The sequence below is a fragment of the Lampetra planeri genome, chromosome 60 (genome assembly GCF_965212315.1).
Source record: "Lampetra planeri chromosome 60, kcLamPlan1.2.h2, whole genome shotgun sequence".
Taxonomy (NCBI): Eukaryota; Metazoa; Chordata; class Hyperoartia; order Petromyzontiformes; family Petromyzontidae; genus Lampetra; species Lampetra planeri.
In genome coordinates, this window is record NC_136166.1 from 5,084,814 (window position 1) to 5,098,467 (window position 13,654).

The 13,654-nt window shown below is 49.5% G+C and overlaps 1 protein-coding gene across 1 annotated transcript in view; it reads left to right on the top strand.

Moving 5' to 3' along the window:
* LOC144736311 (glycine receptor subunit alphaZ1-like) overlaps window positions 1-13,654 on the top strand; it is a 174,056-nt gene that overhangs the window by 130,062 nt on the left and 30,340 nt on the right. The window contains exons 5-7 of the mRNA XM_078618959.1: window positions 412-635; window positions 9,434-9,516; window positions 11,994-12,131. Of these exons, the coding sequence (XP_078475085.1) occupies window positions 412-635; window positions 9,434-9,516; window positions 11,994-12,131 (445 nt within the window). The remainder of the gene's footprint in view (window positions 1-411; window positions 636-9,433; window positions 9,517-11,993; window positions 12,132-13,654) is intronic.

Sequence of the window (13,654 nt, forward strand, 5' to 3'; positions counted from 1 at the left end):
CAGGTATACAGGAGCGCGTGGGTTCGATCCCGACCTTGACTCCTGTATATTTGAAGTTTGCGTGTCTCTCTCCCCGTGGTCGCGTGGATTTTTTTTTCCGGGTCCTCCTCTTCCTTCCCTCCACGTTCAGAATCAACGTCACGCGTTTAAGTGTTTTTGGCTGCTATGAATTTCCATGTGACGGGCCACTTGGTTGAGTTATCATTAGTGGCCAGATGGCAAACGATTCCGTGCATCTCTGTGCCCTCTCTGCATCATCTCAGCCACGCTCAGGATGTCTGTGAGCCAAGCCTTGGCCAGGCCACACGTGCGTCTTTCGAAAGCAAGCGAGGGGCACAGGGCCGAGCTAAAACTACGACCGCGGGCCTACTTGTTATCGCGCGTGATTCCAACCCGTGTGTCTCCCGTCAGGACTACCGACTGAACATCTTCCTGAGGCAGCAGTGGAACGACCCGCGGCTCGCCTACTCAGAGTACCCGGATGACTCCCTTGACCTCGACCCGTCCATGTTGGACTCCATCTGGAAGCCCGATTTGTTCTTTGCCAATGAGAAGGGAGCAAACTTCCATGAGGTGACCACTGACAACAAGCTCCTGAGGATCTTCAAGAACGGAAACGTACTCTACTCCATCAGGTACCCGACTTGTCGCAGGCCAGCCGGCGATGCGTGACGAATGTTTTTGAATGTTGTGAGTTGCAGCCCAAGGCTGAATCTTGATTTGAAGCTTTCGTGACTGCAGGAAATCCATACTCTTTGGTTCTTTCGGTAAAGTCACGTGGTTGGAAATGAAATAAAACACGACGTTTCGATCGCAACATAAGCGGTCGTCATGCCTGATGACGACCGTCGTCATTTGTTTCTAACTACGCGACTTTACTGAAAGAACCAAAGAGTATAGACCAAGGCTGCTCTGTATCTCCCCTCGGTTTGTGCAATGGGTGTCCTCCCGGGTTCTCTGGCTTCCGCTCATCGATGAAAAGAAATAAACAAACGTGCAGTATAAACTCAAAACCGACCTTTCCCTTGACATTGACTTTCACTTTTGGATTAAACAAACGAAACACTATTTAAACATTTTATTTTGTATTTTACCGGGCAAGAAGTCCCACCGAGCTATACAGCTCTTTTTCAGAAGCGACCTTGCTATCACAAATTATAGCTCACCACGGATGTGGCTTATCACGTGGAAATTTATAGCACCAGCCAAATACTCTGAACGCGTGAAGTTGATTGTAAATGTGGAGGGGAAAACCGGAGGACCCGGAGAAAAATCCATGTGATCACGGGGAGAACATGGAAACTCCAGTCGGAGTTGAACCCACAACCTCTTGCATACCGGGCGAGGTAGTTAACATCTCGCTACCGTGGCGAGATGTTAACTCGGTTAACATTAGTTACAATGTAACTGGTGTTAGCCACACATCCCAATGCTGAAAAGTTACTTGCAAACAGCTTGTTTGAAATTACATGTAGCAACCGCATCTCCTTATAATTTAGTTACATATGCATAGCGATCATCACCCCCCCCCACACACACTGCAAACACTTGGCAGGAGCCTCCTGAAAACGAGCCTTGAGACTCTCTTTGTGAGGCTTTACTGGGTAAACTAGCATAGTAAGAGTAATAATGATAACAACGATATTGATTTTCTTGGGAGCATTAGAAGATGTATTGTACAGTTGCTGTGTTTTAATGGCAGAGGTGGTTACTATGTCTTTATATCCGCCCCGAAATCATTACACATTTTCTGTAAGTTTATTTACATTATCGCAATGCTTTGATTGAAACTAAAATCTAAACACTGTTGCAAAGCACACGCATACACCACAAGCAACATGTTTTTGCCCGAGAACGAATGCGTTGTGGGAAAGTGTAACGGTGCGGCAGCAGCAGCAACGTTCTGCCATGAAAAATTCATGCAGTACAAGGCGATTTTTTTCCCTGCGATTCTATTGCGAACGTAGCCAAAGCGTGGCCAAGCATCGGCATCTCAGGCTGGTCTGAACAGCCCTTCTCACCCCGATTCTCTGCAATGGAATTTAAACGAGAAGGGAGTCGGGGTGGGGGGGGGGCAGTGCCGGATGATCGTAGCAGCACAAGTAGCTACATAATGCTACGGGCCCCGCACTTTTAAGGGCCCCGCGCTAAATGCTTTCAAGCTATCAACTCCTGTTCAGTGATTCTGCACTTGCTCTATTACTACAGTACTATACCGCCTTCGACTTTTACGAACGAGCGGGTGTAAATGGTTTTATTATTATCTGGCCGTACCGCGAGTGAAAAAATACAATGACTCTACAATGCAAGTAATTTTTTTAACGTATTTTAATATTTGGGCGTTTTTATTTATTCATTTAGGGCCCCTTTACGGCATATGTTACTGGCCCCGCACTTAGCTTCATCCGGCACTGGGGGTGGCGGGGGGGGGCATAGGCCTGATCACAGTCCTTACCCCTTATCCCTTGCGCGGCTGGGGACGTGCAGCCGCATGTGCACCGAGCGATCTGGGGGAAAACCCTGCGGTGCTAGATTGCTGGTGGCTATTTCCCCCGGTGGAGTCACAGCCGATTGCAGCGTTCCTTCGTTATTACGTTCCCGGCGATGCCCCTAAGCAGCACATTTCACCGCCAATGATGTTGGGCCTACGAAACCCTATCCTTGTGAATGAATGAAATTTACTATGTACGTAAGTAAGCTGTTAAATACGCGCGAGAGTCATCATAATAACACAGTAAATAAGTATAAATATTAAAGAATAGTTTATGAATTAACTTACTTTCATCTCATCACTTTATCTCTCGTCACTTTATCTCTCGTTACTTTATCTCTCGTCACTTTGTCTCTCATCGCTTTGTCTCTCATCGCTTTATCTCTCGTCACTTTATCTCTCTTCACTTTATCTCTCGTCGCTTTATCTCCCATCACTTGATCTCTCATCGCTTTATCTCTCATCGCTTTATCTCTCATCACTTTATCTCTCATCACTTTATCTCTCGTCACTTTATCTCCCATCACTTGATCTCTCATCGCTTTATCTCTCATCGCTTTATCTCTCATCACTTTATCTCTCATCGCTTTATCTCTCATCGCTTTATCTCTCATCGCTTTATCTCTCATCGCTTTATCTCCCATCACTTTATCTCTCATCACTTTATCTCTCATCACTTTATCTCCCATCACTTGATCTCTCATCGCTTTATCTCTCATCGCTTTATCTCTCATCGCTTTATCTCCCATCACTTGATCTCTCATCGCTTTATCTCTCATCGCTTTATCTCTCATCACTTTATCTCTCATCGCTTTATCTCTCATCGCTTTATCTCTCATCACTTTATCTCTCATCACTTTATCTCTCATCGCTTTATCTCTCATCGCTTTATCTCTCATCGCTTTATCTCTCATCGCTTTATCTCTCATCGCTTTATCTCTCATCACTTTATCTCTCATCACTTTATCTCTCGTCACTTTATCTCCCATCACTTGATCTCTCATCGCTTTATCTCTCATCGCTTTATCTCTCATCGCTTTATCTCTCATCAATTTATCTCTCATCACTTTATCTCCCATCGCTTTATCTCTCATCGCTTTATCTCTCATCGCTTTATCTCCCATCACTTTATCTCTCATCACTTTATCTCTCATCACTTTATCTCCCATCACTTGATCTCTCATCGCTTTATCTCTCATCGCTTTATCTCTCATCGCTTTATCTCCCATCACTTGATCTCTCATCGCTTTATCTCTCATCGCTTTATCTCCCATCACTTGATCTCTCATCGCTTTATCTCTCATCGCTTTATCTCCCATCACTTGATCTCTCATCGCTTTATCTCTCATCGCTTTATCTCCCATCACTTGATCTCTCATCGCTTTATCTCTCATCGCTTTATCTCCCATCACTTGATCTCTCATCGCTTTATCTCTCATCGCTTTATCTCCCATCACTTGATCTCTCATCGCTTTATCTCTCATCGCTTTATCTCCCATCACTTGATCTCTCATCGCTTTATCTCTCATCGCTTTATCTCTCATCGCTTTATCTCTCATCACTTTATTTCTCTGTCTCTCTCGATGCAGCAATCAGTGTAGAGTTCCTGATGCGAATTTACCAAGTTCGTGGATAACGAGGCAATACCGTCTAGCCAGCTGGCATCGACCAGAATTACCAATCCCTCAGGGGTCTTCCTCTAAGTGCCATGCATGCTGGGATCCACGCACCCCCTGTGTGTGTGCTGTGTGTGTGCTGTGTGTATGTGCTGTGTGTGTGCTGTGTCTGTGCTGTGTGTATGCTGTGTGTATGCTGTGTGTGCTGTGTGTGTATGCTGTGTGTGCTGTGTCTGTGTGCTGTGTGTGTGCTGTGTGTATGCTGTGTGTGTATGCTGTGTGTGTGCTGTGTGTGTGCTGTGTCTGTGCTGTGTCTGTGCTGTGTGTGCTGTGTGTATGCTGTGTGTGCTGTGTGTGTGTGCTGTGTGTATGCTGTGTGTGCTGTGTGTGTATGCTGTGTGTGCTGTGTCTGTGTGCTGTGTGTGTGCTGTGTGTATGCTGTGTGTGTATGCTGTGTGTGTGCTGTGTGTGTGTTGTGTCTGTGCTGTGTGTGTGCTGTGTGTATGCTGTGTGTGCTGTGTGTGTGCTGTGTGTATGCTGTGTGTATGCTGTGTGTATGCTGTGTGTGTATGCTGTGTGTGCTGTGTCTGTGTGCTGTGTGTATGCTGTGTGTGCTGTGTGTATGCTGTCTGTGTGCTGTGTGTGTATGCTGTGTGTGTGTGTGCTGTGTGTGTACTGTGTGTTTGCTGTGTCTATGCTGTGTCTATGCTGTGTGTGTATGCTGTGTGTGTACTGTGTGTGTGCTGTGTGTGTGCTGTGTCTGTGCTGTGTCTATGCTGTGTGTGTATGCTGTGTCTATGCTGTGTGTGTATGCTGTGTCTGTGCTGTGTGTGTGCTGTGTGCGTGCTGTGTGCGTGCTGTGTGTATGCTGTGTGCATGCTGTGTGCATGCTGTGTGTATGCTGTGTGTATGCTGTGTGTGTGCTGTGTGTATGCTGTGTGCGTGCTGTGTGCATGCTGTGTGCATGCTGTGTGTATGCTGTGTGTATGTTGTGTGTGTATGCTGTGTGTATGCTGTGTCTGTGCTGTGTGCATGCTGTGTGCGTGCTGTGTGTATGCTGTGTGCATGCTGTGTGCATGCTGTGTGTGTGCTGTGTGTATGCTGTGTGCATGCTGTGTGTGTATGCTGTGTGTGTGTGTATGCTCTGTGTATGCTGTGTGTATGCTGTGTGTGTATGCTGTGTGTATGCTGTGTCTGTGCTGTGTGCATGCTGTGTGTATGCTGTGTGTATGCTGCGTGTATGCTGTGTCTGTGCTGTGTGCATGCTGTGTGTATGCTGTGTGTATGCTGTGTGTATGCTGTGTCTATGCTGTGTGTGTATGCTGTGTCTGTGCTGTGTGCGTGCTGTGTGCATGCTGTGTGCATGCTGTGTGTATGCTGTGTGTATGTTGTGTGTGTATGCTGTGTGTGTGCTGTGTGTGTATGCTGTGTGCATGCTGTGTGCATGCTGTGTGTATGTTGTGTGTGTATGCTGTGTGTGTGCTGTGTGCGTGCTGTGTGCATGCTGTGTGCATGCTGTGTGCATGCTGTGTGTATGTTGTGTGTGTATGCTGTGTGTGTGCTGTGTGTGTGCTGTGTGTGCATGCTGTGTGCATGCTGTGTGTATGCTGTGTGTATGTTGTGTGTGTATGCTGTGTGTGTGCTGTGTGCGTGCTGTGTGCGTGCTGTGTGCATGCTGTGTGCATGCTGTGTGTATGTTGTGTGTGTATGCTGTGTGTATGCTGTGTGTATTGCTGCTGTGTGTTTTGCCTGCCGTGACGTGGATCGGAAAAAGAGGGCAGCAACAAAGAAACCGGGACAAAAGCTGACGAGCGCACAACGGTGCATGACGGGAATCACTCTAGAATTTTAGAGGAAGCGAATAACGCCATATTGACGAGTCCGTTCACAATTCTGGCAAATTACCTGATGAAGCCGGTTGCTGTAACCGCCAAGCGAAGCGTCGTGCTTTTCCTATACTTTGCACCCCTGTTGTGTTTCTGTATTGTTGTCGTCCCGTGCTGACAATGTGCCCCTTATTAGACATCTGTTAAAAAGAGATGTATAGTTAATCGGATAAATATTCAGATTTTAAATCGGACCAACGTTTACAATTCGAGGACTCGGTTTGCCCATGGGTTTACTCTCCACGTTTTGTTAACGTGACGCGACATTGACTAATTGGCTGTGTTGGGCGGCGGTGGTCGTGGGTTAACGACACGCTTATATTTACGCGATTTAACCCAACCAAAAAAAAGCACCTTTTTTTTAAATTGTGTACCGAATCGACCATTAAAGTCCGGCGAGTGGGGGCTTGTGACGGGCCCACGACACCTCCATGGAAGGGTTGATAGCCTGACGGTCAAGACTAGCGGAGGAGCGGTAGCCAAAGGAGGGAAAAACCGCGCACCCCCTCGGATGAGACGCACGTCTGCCGCGGAGAAGGAGCGATGGGATCCGCCGGTGTGCGGAGGAGCGAGAAGGATTTGTGGCATCGCAAGACTGTGGGAGGCGTGGGGCGTGGGGCGGGGGGCGATGATGTAGGGAGAGTTTTCATCCTGCAGTATACAGATCATGGCTGTTGGTGGCGATGATGATGATGAATGCTAGAATTTAGCCCTTTGGGTATAGCTGTTGGTAGGGCGGTTGAGAGAAAATGCTGCGCTGCAGTTAGAGCTGCCTGATGGGCGTTTATTAGTTCTCCGTTGCTGCAAGGGGCTGTTTGGGCTGGGGGTGCTGGTTTCTAATGGGCTCTGGCGATTTTTTTTTGTATAATTCCACAGGCGCTGGGCCAGATTGACTTGTTGATGAAGCAGCCAAAACGCATCACCGTCATGTTAAACCCCCCACCCCCACTGTCAGTGAAGGGAGGTGGGGATGGAGCCATTTTCAAATCAAATCGAATCAAATGCAGGCCCCTTCCAGCAGCAGTGTGATGCGAGCAAGCAGAGTCAGGCCTGGATCCTAAGCGTGGAACAGTTGAAACGTTTGGCCAAAGCTATTCGAATGATTTGTATTTCAAGAATTTTCTTTTTCTTTTCTGACCCTTGGCCTCTCTGTTGGTTGTTGTGTAGGGGTCTTACGGAGGAGAGATGTGTAGGGGTGATATGTATGGGATCCTATGAGAAACTAGCACAGTGGGCGGGGCTTAGTGAGCACACGGGAGGGTGCTCGCACCGACGTCCGCAGATGGTACCCCAGCGGGGGGGAGGGGTTCGAGATATAAGGGGATGAGCCGGAGGGCTCGGGGGAGAATGTGGTGGTGACTCTTGAAGACTGAAGACCTGCCTAGTGAGAGCCCTGGTCTCCCCTGGAACGCCGCCCTTGTAAGGGCCGCTCAGGTCAGAGCCAGTGGCGTGGTCCTGTGAACCAGAGTCAGCACTCTGGGACTCCAGGTACCGTAGCCCGACTCACCAGTGTCGGGCCAGATAGCCTCCCCTAGCCCGTTAGTGGAGGACTCGGGGGTAGGTTAGGATAGCCAGCGGTGTGTCCCCAGTTATCCGGGTGAGGGGGCCGCTACCCCCTCCAGTATACGTTGCCCTGTGCCAAGTGTGAAGTTATAATAAACATCAGTGTGCCTCAACCCCGGGTGTCGACCTGTGTTCGACGGTACTACAGTTGTACTGAACGACGATGGAATGTGGCCTCGGGTTTAATGAAGGCTCCTTAAAGAAGCATGTTTTGATTGATGGCTGTTACCAGGGGCGGTTTCTTCATTAGGGCGATTGGGCGACGCACCACCAATGTCATTCAACCACAGAGTCACGCTAGCCGTCACTGTGCCTCTGGATATAGTCCAATCAGCGTCATGCTACGTTCTGTGGAGTACCGCCTCTTTTTGGGCGATTTCCCTCCAGCTGAGAATCGCCCCGAGTGGCCCCATAGACTTACATTCAAAGATGTTTTTTTTCGAACGGGGGCGCTGCAATGCATTCTCTATGGCTTCCGGGAGGCATCGCCCTAACGTGTTTACGTCATCATACGTGCTTACGTCATTATACGTAAGCACGTTTCATCCAACAATATAATTTGTCGCCACCTAGTGGAATCTTTAATAAAATAAACTTGAGTGGTTTGTTTTAATAGTGAGTATAGAAACAAACAAGATGTATTGTAAGAGTCACTTTATTTTTCATTAATATTAAAGAAGTGAAGTTGCCTTTACATGCTTAAGCTGTTAATTTATCCATTGCATGGGTGGACCTTATCCTTATCAATCATCCAGACATTTGCCCCCCCTGAGAGATTTTGCAGGAGCCGCCACTGGCTGTTACACGAATTGAGAGTACGTAGTGAGATGAACGTGAATAAACTCCGCGTGAAGTAAATTTCACCGTGGCCACAGGGTCCTATTTGGTGATAATCAAGGCCCATTGGGTGACCCGGTGGGTTTCTCCCGGTCGTCCTTGCAGCATCGGCGGCTTTTGGGCTCGGCCAGAGGTCGCAACCGGGTACCCGATACCCGTACCCTACCCGATACCCGGCTACCCGTACCCGGCCGGGTACGGGTACCCGTTTGCGACCCTGGTGCGGCCGGGTACGGGTACGGGTAGACCGTGAGTCACTGGTGAGTAACTGTTTGTCACTCATTTCCCAACGTCTTGTCTCTTCTCACAATTTAAGTTTTTAGAATCAACCCACCCGCGCCTGCAACATGGCTTCATTTCAGAGGTCGCAATCAGGTACCTGATACCCGTACCCTACCCGTACCCGGCCGGGTACGGGTAGGGTACAGGTACGGCCGGGTACGGGTACCTGTTTGCGACCCTGGTGCGGCCGGGTACGGGTAAGGAATCAAAACCCGTTTGCGACCTCTGGGCTCGGCCATCGAACCAAGATGGCGGTCGTCACCGCATCGTCGCCCGGCGCTCTCAGAGGCGCGCTTCTGCGGCCGTCCGGAGGCCCTCTTCCTACCGATATTAGGAAGCTCGCTGGAGCTACGATGCACTTTGAAATCATCTCGATTGAAAACGCATTTCTTTAGAACTGCTGTTTTGCGTTTAGCTTGTTGTCCTTCCCCCCCCCCCCACCCGCCCGCACCTCCGATTAGCTCGGTTGGCCACGTACGGCGCGAAGCAAGTTCAACGTACACGAAAGCGGGGAGCGGTGGTGCAGCGGTTAGCGCGCTGCCCTACGAACCCGGCGACCCGAATTCGATTCTCGCTCATCGCCGACACCGGTGACGATTATATGAATCGGCCCCGGGCCTCCCCTAGGTCGACTCGGCCTCAAACGACTACCTGGTGCGGCGTGTTGTCTACGTAGAGTGCGAAAGAATTTCACCACGCACACACGCTCACGCGTTGTCGTGTTGTCGTTTGAAATGCGCGTTTGTGTGCACACGCAGACTCACCCTGACTCTCTCCTGCCCAATGGACCTGAAGAACTTCCCCATGGACGTGCAGACGTGTGCCATGCAGCTCGAGAGCTGTGAGTTGCCCCTCGTGGCGGAACGTCCGTGTCCACGCGCGTGTGTGAACGCGTGCGCGTGTATGTGTGTATGTATGTGTGCGGCAAATCTCATGGCAATCAAACCATGGCACTTGGAGCTGTCCCGTGACCTCCTGCCAGCGGGCGTTCGACACTTCACATGGCCTTAAGAGGCCGTCCATAAATGACGTCACACACCTAGGGGAGGGGGGGGAGGGTCAGACATTTGTGACGATGTGTGACGAGGGGGGGTGAGAAATGTGACATCACGTAAAAATGCGCAACTTTAAATAAATATAGACAACACGTTCTACCTAATTAAATAGACTTTTTGATAAATGTTTTCGACCGGCGTCGTGGCGCGTGTGTGAGCGCGTGCGCGCGTGTGTGTGTGTGTAGAATACCATTACAATTCCTTACGAGGGAAACAAATAGCAATGAATAACAATTTAATGATTACCAATCTATTGTATAATTACAATACCCTCCCCCTCTCTGCCTCAAATTACTGCACCAGAATGAATTAAATGATGACATCACCCTTGCTGCTGCTCTATTTAAGACCGGGAGCAAGTGGAGGGGGGCCTCACCATTCTGGCAAATTGCCCGATGATGCTGGATGCAATTACCAGCGAAACGTCGTACTACTCAAATTTCAAACGATGTTGATTCACTCTTCAACACACCGGTGGGCTAAAGTAGTGAACTATTTGTCCTTTGTAAACGTGACCATTTTTTTGACTGATTGGCCATGTCGGGTGGTGGAGGATTACGACACATTTATAAATAACGCGATCTAACCCAAAAACCTTTATTATGGATAATATTGTTCGCGAAAGCCTTACGTGTTAAACTGGCACGTCTCAAGTCAGTCAACCCATGGCACCTGGAGCTGTCACGTGACCTCCTGCCAACGGGGACGTTCGACACTTCACATGGCCTTAAAGTGCACCTAGCCTGGCACAAGCGCCCGCGGTGATGGCACCGTCACTCGGTGGCGAGTGGCGGGTTTTGGTATTGATGTGCTTGTGCGGGAGGCCCTTGAATATCGCGGTGGGTCACGTTCTTGGAAAGTGGCCCGAAAGGGGCCGTCCATAAATGACGTCACGTGATTTTGGACGATTTTTGACCCCTCCCCCCTCGTCACAAAACGTCACAAAGTCAGACCCCCCCTTCAAATATGACGTCACAAAGCTCTGCCCCCCCCACCCAAAATAAAACATGCTTCAAATCGCTTTAAACTATTGTCATTGTAGTGCGTATTTAATGTGGCGCTGCACTCTGATGTTGTAGGAGAAAACATTTATCAAAAAGTCTATTTAATTAAGTAGAACGTGTTGTCTATATTTATAAAAATGTGTGCATTTTGATGTGACGTCACATTTCTCAACCCCCCCCCCCCTCGTCACACATCGTCACAAATGTCTGACTCCCCCCCCCCCCCCCCCCCTAGGTGCGTGACGTCATTTATGGACGGCCCCAAAGCCAAAACCGCGATATTGAATAGTCGAACAGATATTGAATAGTCGGGGTTGGGTCCATGGCAAGCAAAGACAGACACAGCGCAATTAAAATAAGGACTGTGTTGTATGCAAAATAAACTAAATAACCAGATGATTGAAATAAACTTGTAAAAACCCCATACACAAAGAAATTCCTAGACTCTAAGTCGGATTATGAATACTGAATAAATACTGTGTGTGTGTGTGGGCGAGTGGGGAGCGGTGGTGCAGTGCTTAGCGCTACGCTGCGCTACGAACCCGGCGACCCGAGTTCGATTCTCGCTCAAGCCCAACACCAGTGACGATTATCTGAATCGGTCCTGCGCCTCCCCTAGGTCGACTCAGCCTAAAATGAGTACCTGGTGCGGTTTGTAGTAAACATCGCCAAATGGGGAGACAAAGTCGGTCGGGCGTAGTGCTGGCCACCCACCCCCTCGTGTTCAGTGCCAGTCTTCATAGGTGCTACCCGTTAACAGCACTTGCCCCAACAGTCACTTAAGCCTATACGGGGGATCTTTGTCGTATATGTATGTATCTTGAACTCCTTTCGCACCGTGTGTAGCAAACCGTGCGAATCGGGAGGCGCTCAGCAGACTGCGCTACGAACCCGGTGACCCGAGTTTCAATGCCCGACCAATGACAGCGGCGAATGTCTGAACCGGCCCTGGGCCCTCCCTAAGGTTTACTCGGCCTTAAATGAGCACCCGTGCGCTGTGTGTAAACACGAGCCGTGCAGGAGATGAAGGCGGCCGGGCACCGCGTTGCGTGTTGACCACCCGTCGGTGAAACTCGCCCACCAACATTCTAGATTTGAAGCTTTCGTGACTGCAAGGACTTTACCGAAAAAAACCAAAGAACACCAACATTCTGTTCAAGGCTACGCCGGGCTGGCTGGGCGGGGGGGGAGGGGTGAGCGGGGGGACATTTGTGTCTGGCATCAGCCGTGCGTGCCGTGCGTTGTGTGCGTCCCTACAGTTGGATACACGATGAACGACTTGATCTTCGAGTGGAAATCGGAGGGGGCCGTCCAGGTGGCAGAGGGGCTGACCCTGCCACAGTTCGCCCTCAAGGACGAGCAGGACTTGCTCTACTGCACCAAGCACTACAACACCGGTATTCGCGCTGCTGTTGTTCGTCATCAGACACGAATCGATCGGGTTGCCGGACGATGCCCCCCCCCCCCTCCCCAAGCCGTCGTCACCCTCTCTCAATGTCGTGCATCGCAACAATCCATGTTGTTACGCGTACATTCTTTTTGTTTTGTTTTCCCTTTTCTCTCGGTTCTGAGGTGCATGGCAATCTCCGTTGTTTGATGTGAGTTTGACTTTCAAAGGCACCGGGGGGGTAAAAATGGAGGCCGAAGATTCTCGCCGACAAAATTTAAATCTTGCCATTTCACATTCTCGGGCCCTATAGCACACGATTTATATTCCTGTATTTCGTAGAATAATTTCAACTGCATGATGCGCCGTGTCAGAGCGTTCGCTCGATCTCACAGAGAGAGAGAGAGAGGCGCGAGGAAGAATCGCAGACAAGTTGGAAAGCAGCCACGTAGTCATCCCGTGCCAAAATTTCCCCGCCATGCGCTGCGGTCCTCCGTATAAGTGAAGGCGTTGTCGGCCAATGGACGAGTTCCTCCACGTGGGAAAAAAAAACTCAGAGCACCCAGAGATAACCCCCCCCGCACGCGCGTGCGAGGGGGCAACGCTCGATCCCTCGGAGATGAAGTAAGCGGAGTCCACACTCTGCTGTTCGCGAGTTCTCCCGGTGAGCCAGGGCATGGCTCCTTTTGGACACGCGCGGGAAGGGAGTGCCATGCGGACATCGTTACCTCCGCAGTGCTGAAGTAGAGGCACGCGTGACCGCCGCTGCGCGGTTGAACACATCGCTGGATAAAATGTTGCTGGCTGCAGCCACAGAGCATTGCCGGGAAGTGACGCGAGAGAAAGCTGGACAATGCAGGTGTGAAAACAAAACGCGTACGTTTATTTTTCAAATTCCAACCGGGGATCCGTGATGTTTGTAAGTGTGTGTGTGTGACCAACCAAGTCAGAAAATGGCTGCCATCTTCTTGGTTCTTTCGGTAAAGTCACGTAGAAGGGAAGTAATAAAATAATAAAAATAAAACACAATAAAATAATTCTCACGATGTTTCGGCCACAACGCAAGCAGCCGTCCTCAGGTGAAAACCAGGTCCGTCGAGGCGACAGCGTCTGAATGAAACAGCACACGAGCTTGGAGCATATATATAAGCTGCTCGTGTGCTGTTTCATTCAGACTCTGTCGCCTCGACGGACCTGGTTTTTACCTGAGGACGGCTGCTTGCGTTGTGGCCGAAACGTCGTGAGAATTATTTTATTGTGTTTCATTTTTATTATTTTATTACTTCCCTTCTACGTGACTTTACCGAAAGAACCAAGAAGATGAATCCCTGCAGTCATGAAAGCTTTAAATCGAAAAATGGCTGCCCTTATGCAGCCAAGGGGAGAACATTCAAACACCGAATATACGGGACACATAGAGACACACCGAGACACATAGCGACTGAGAGAGGCCCGTAGTGACGTGTTAAAGACAAACCGCAGTTGCGAATGTGACCAAGCGAACCCAGACTATGGACCACAAATATCTGTCTC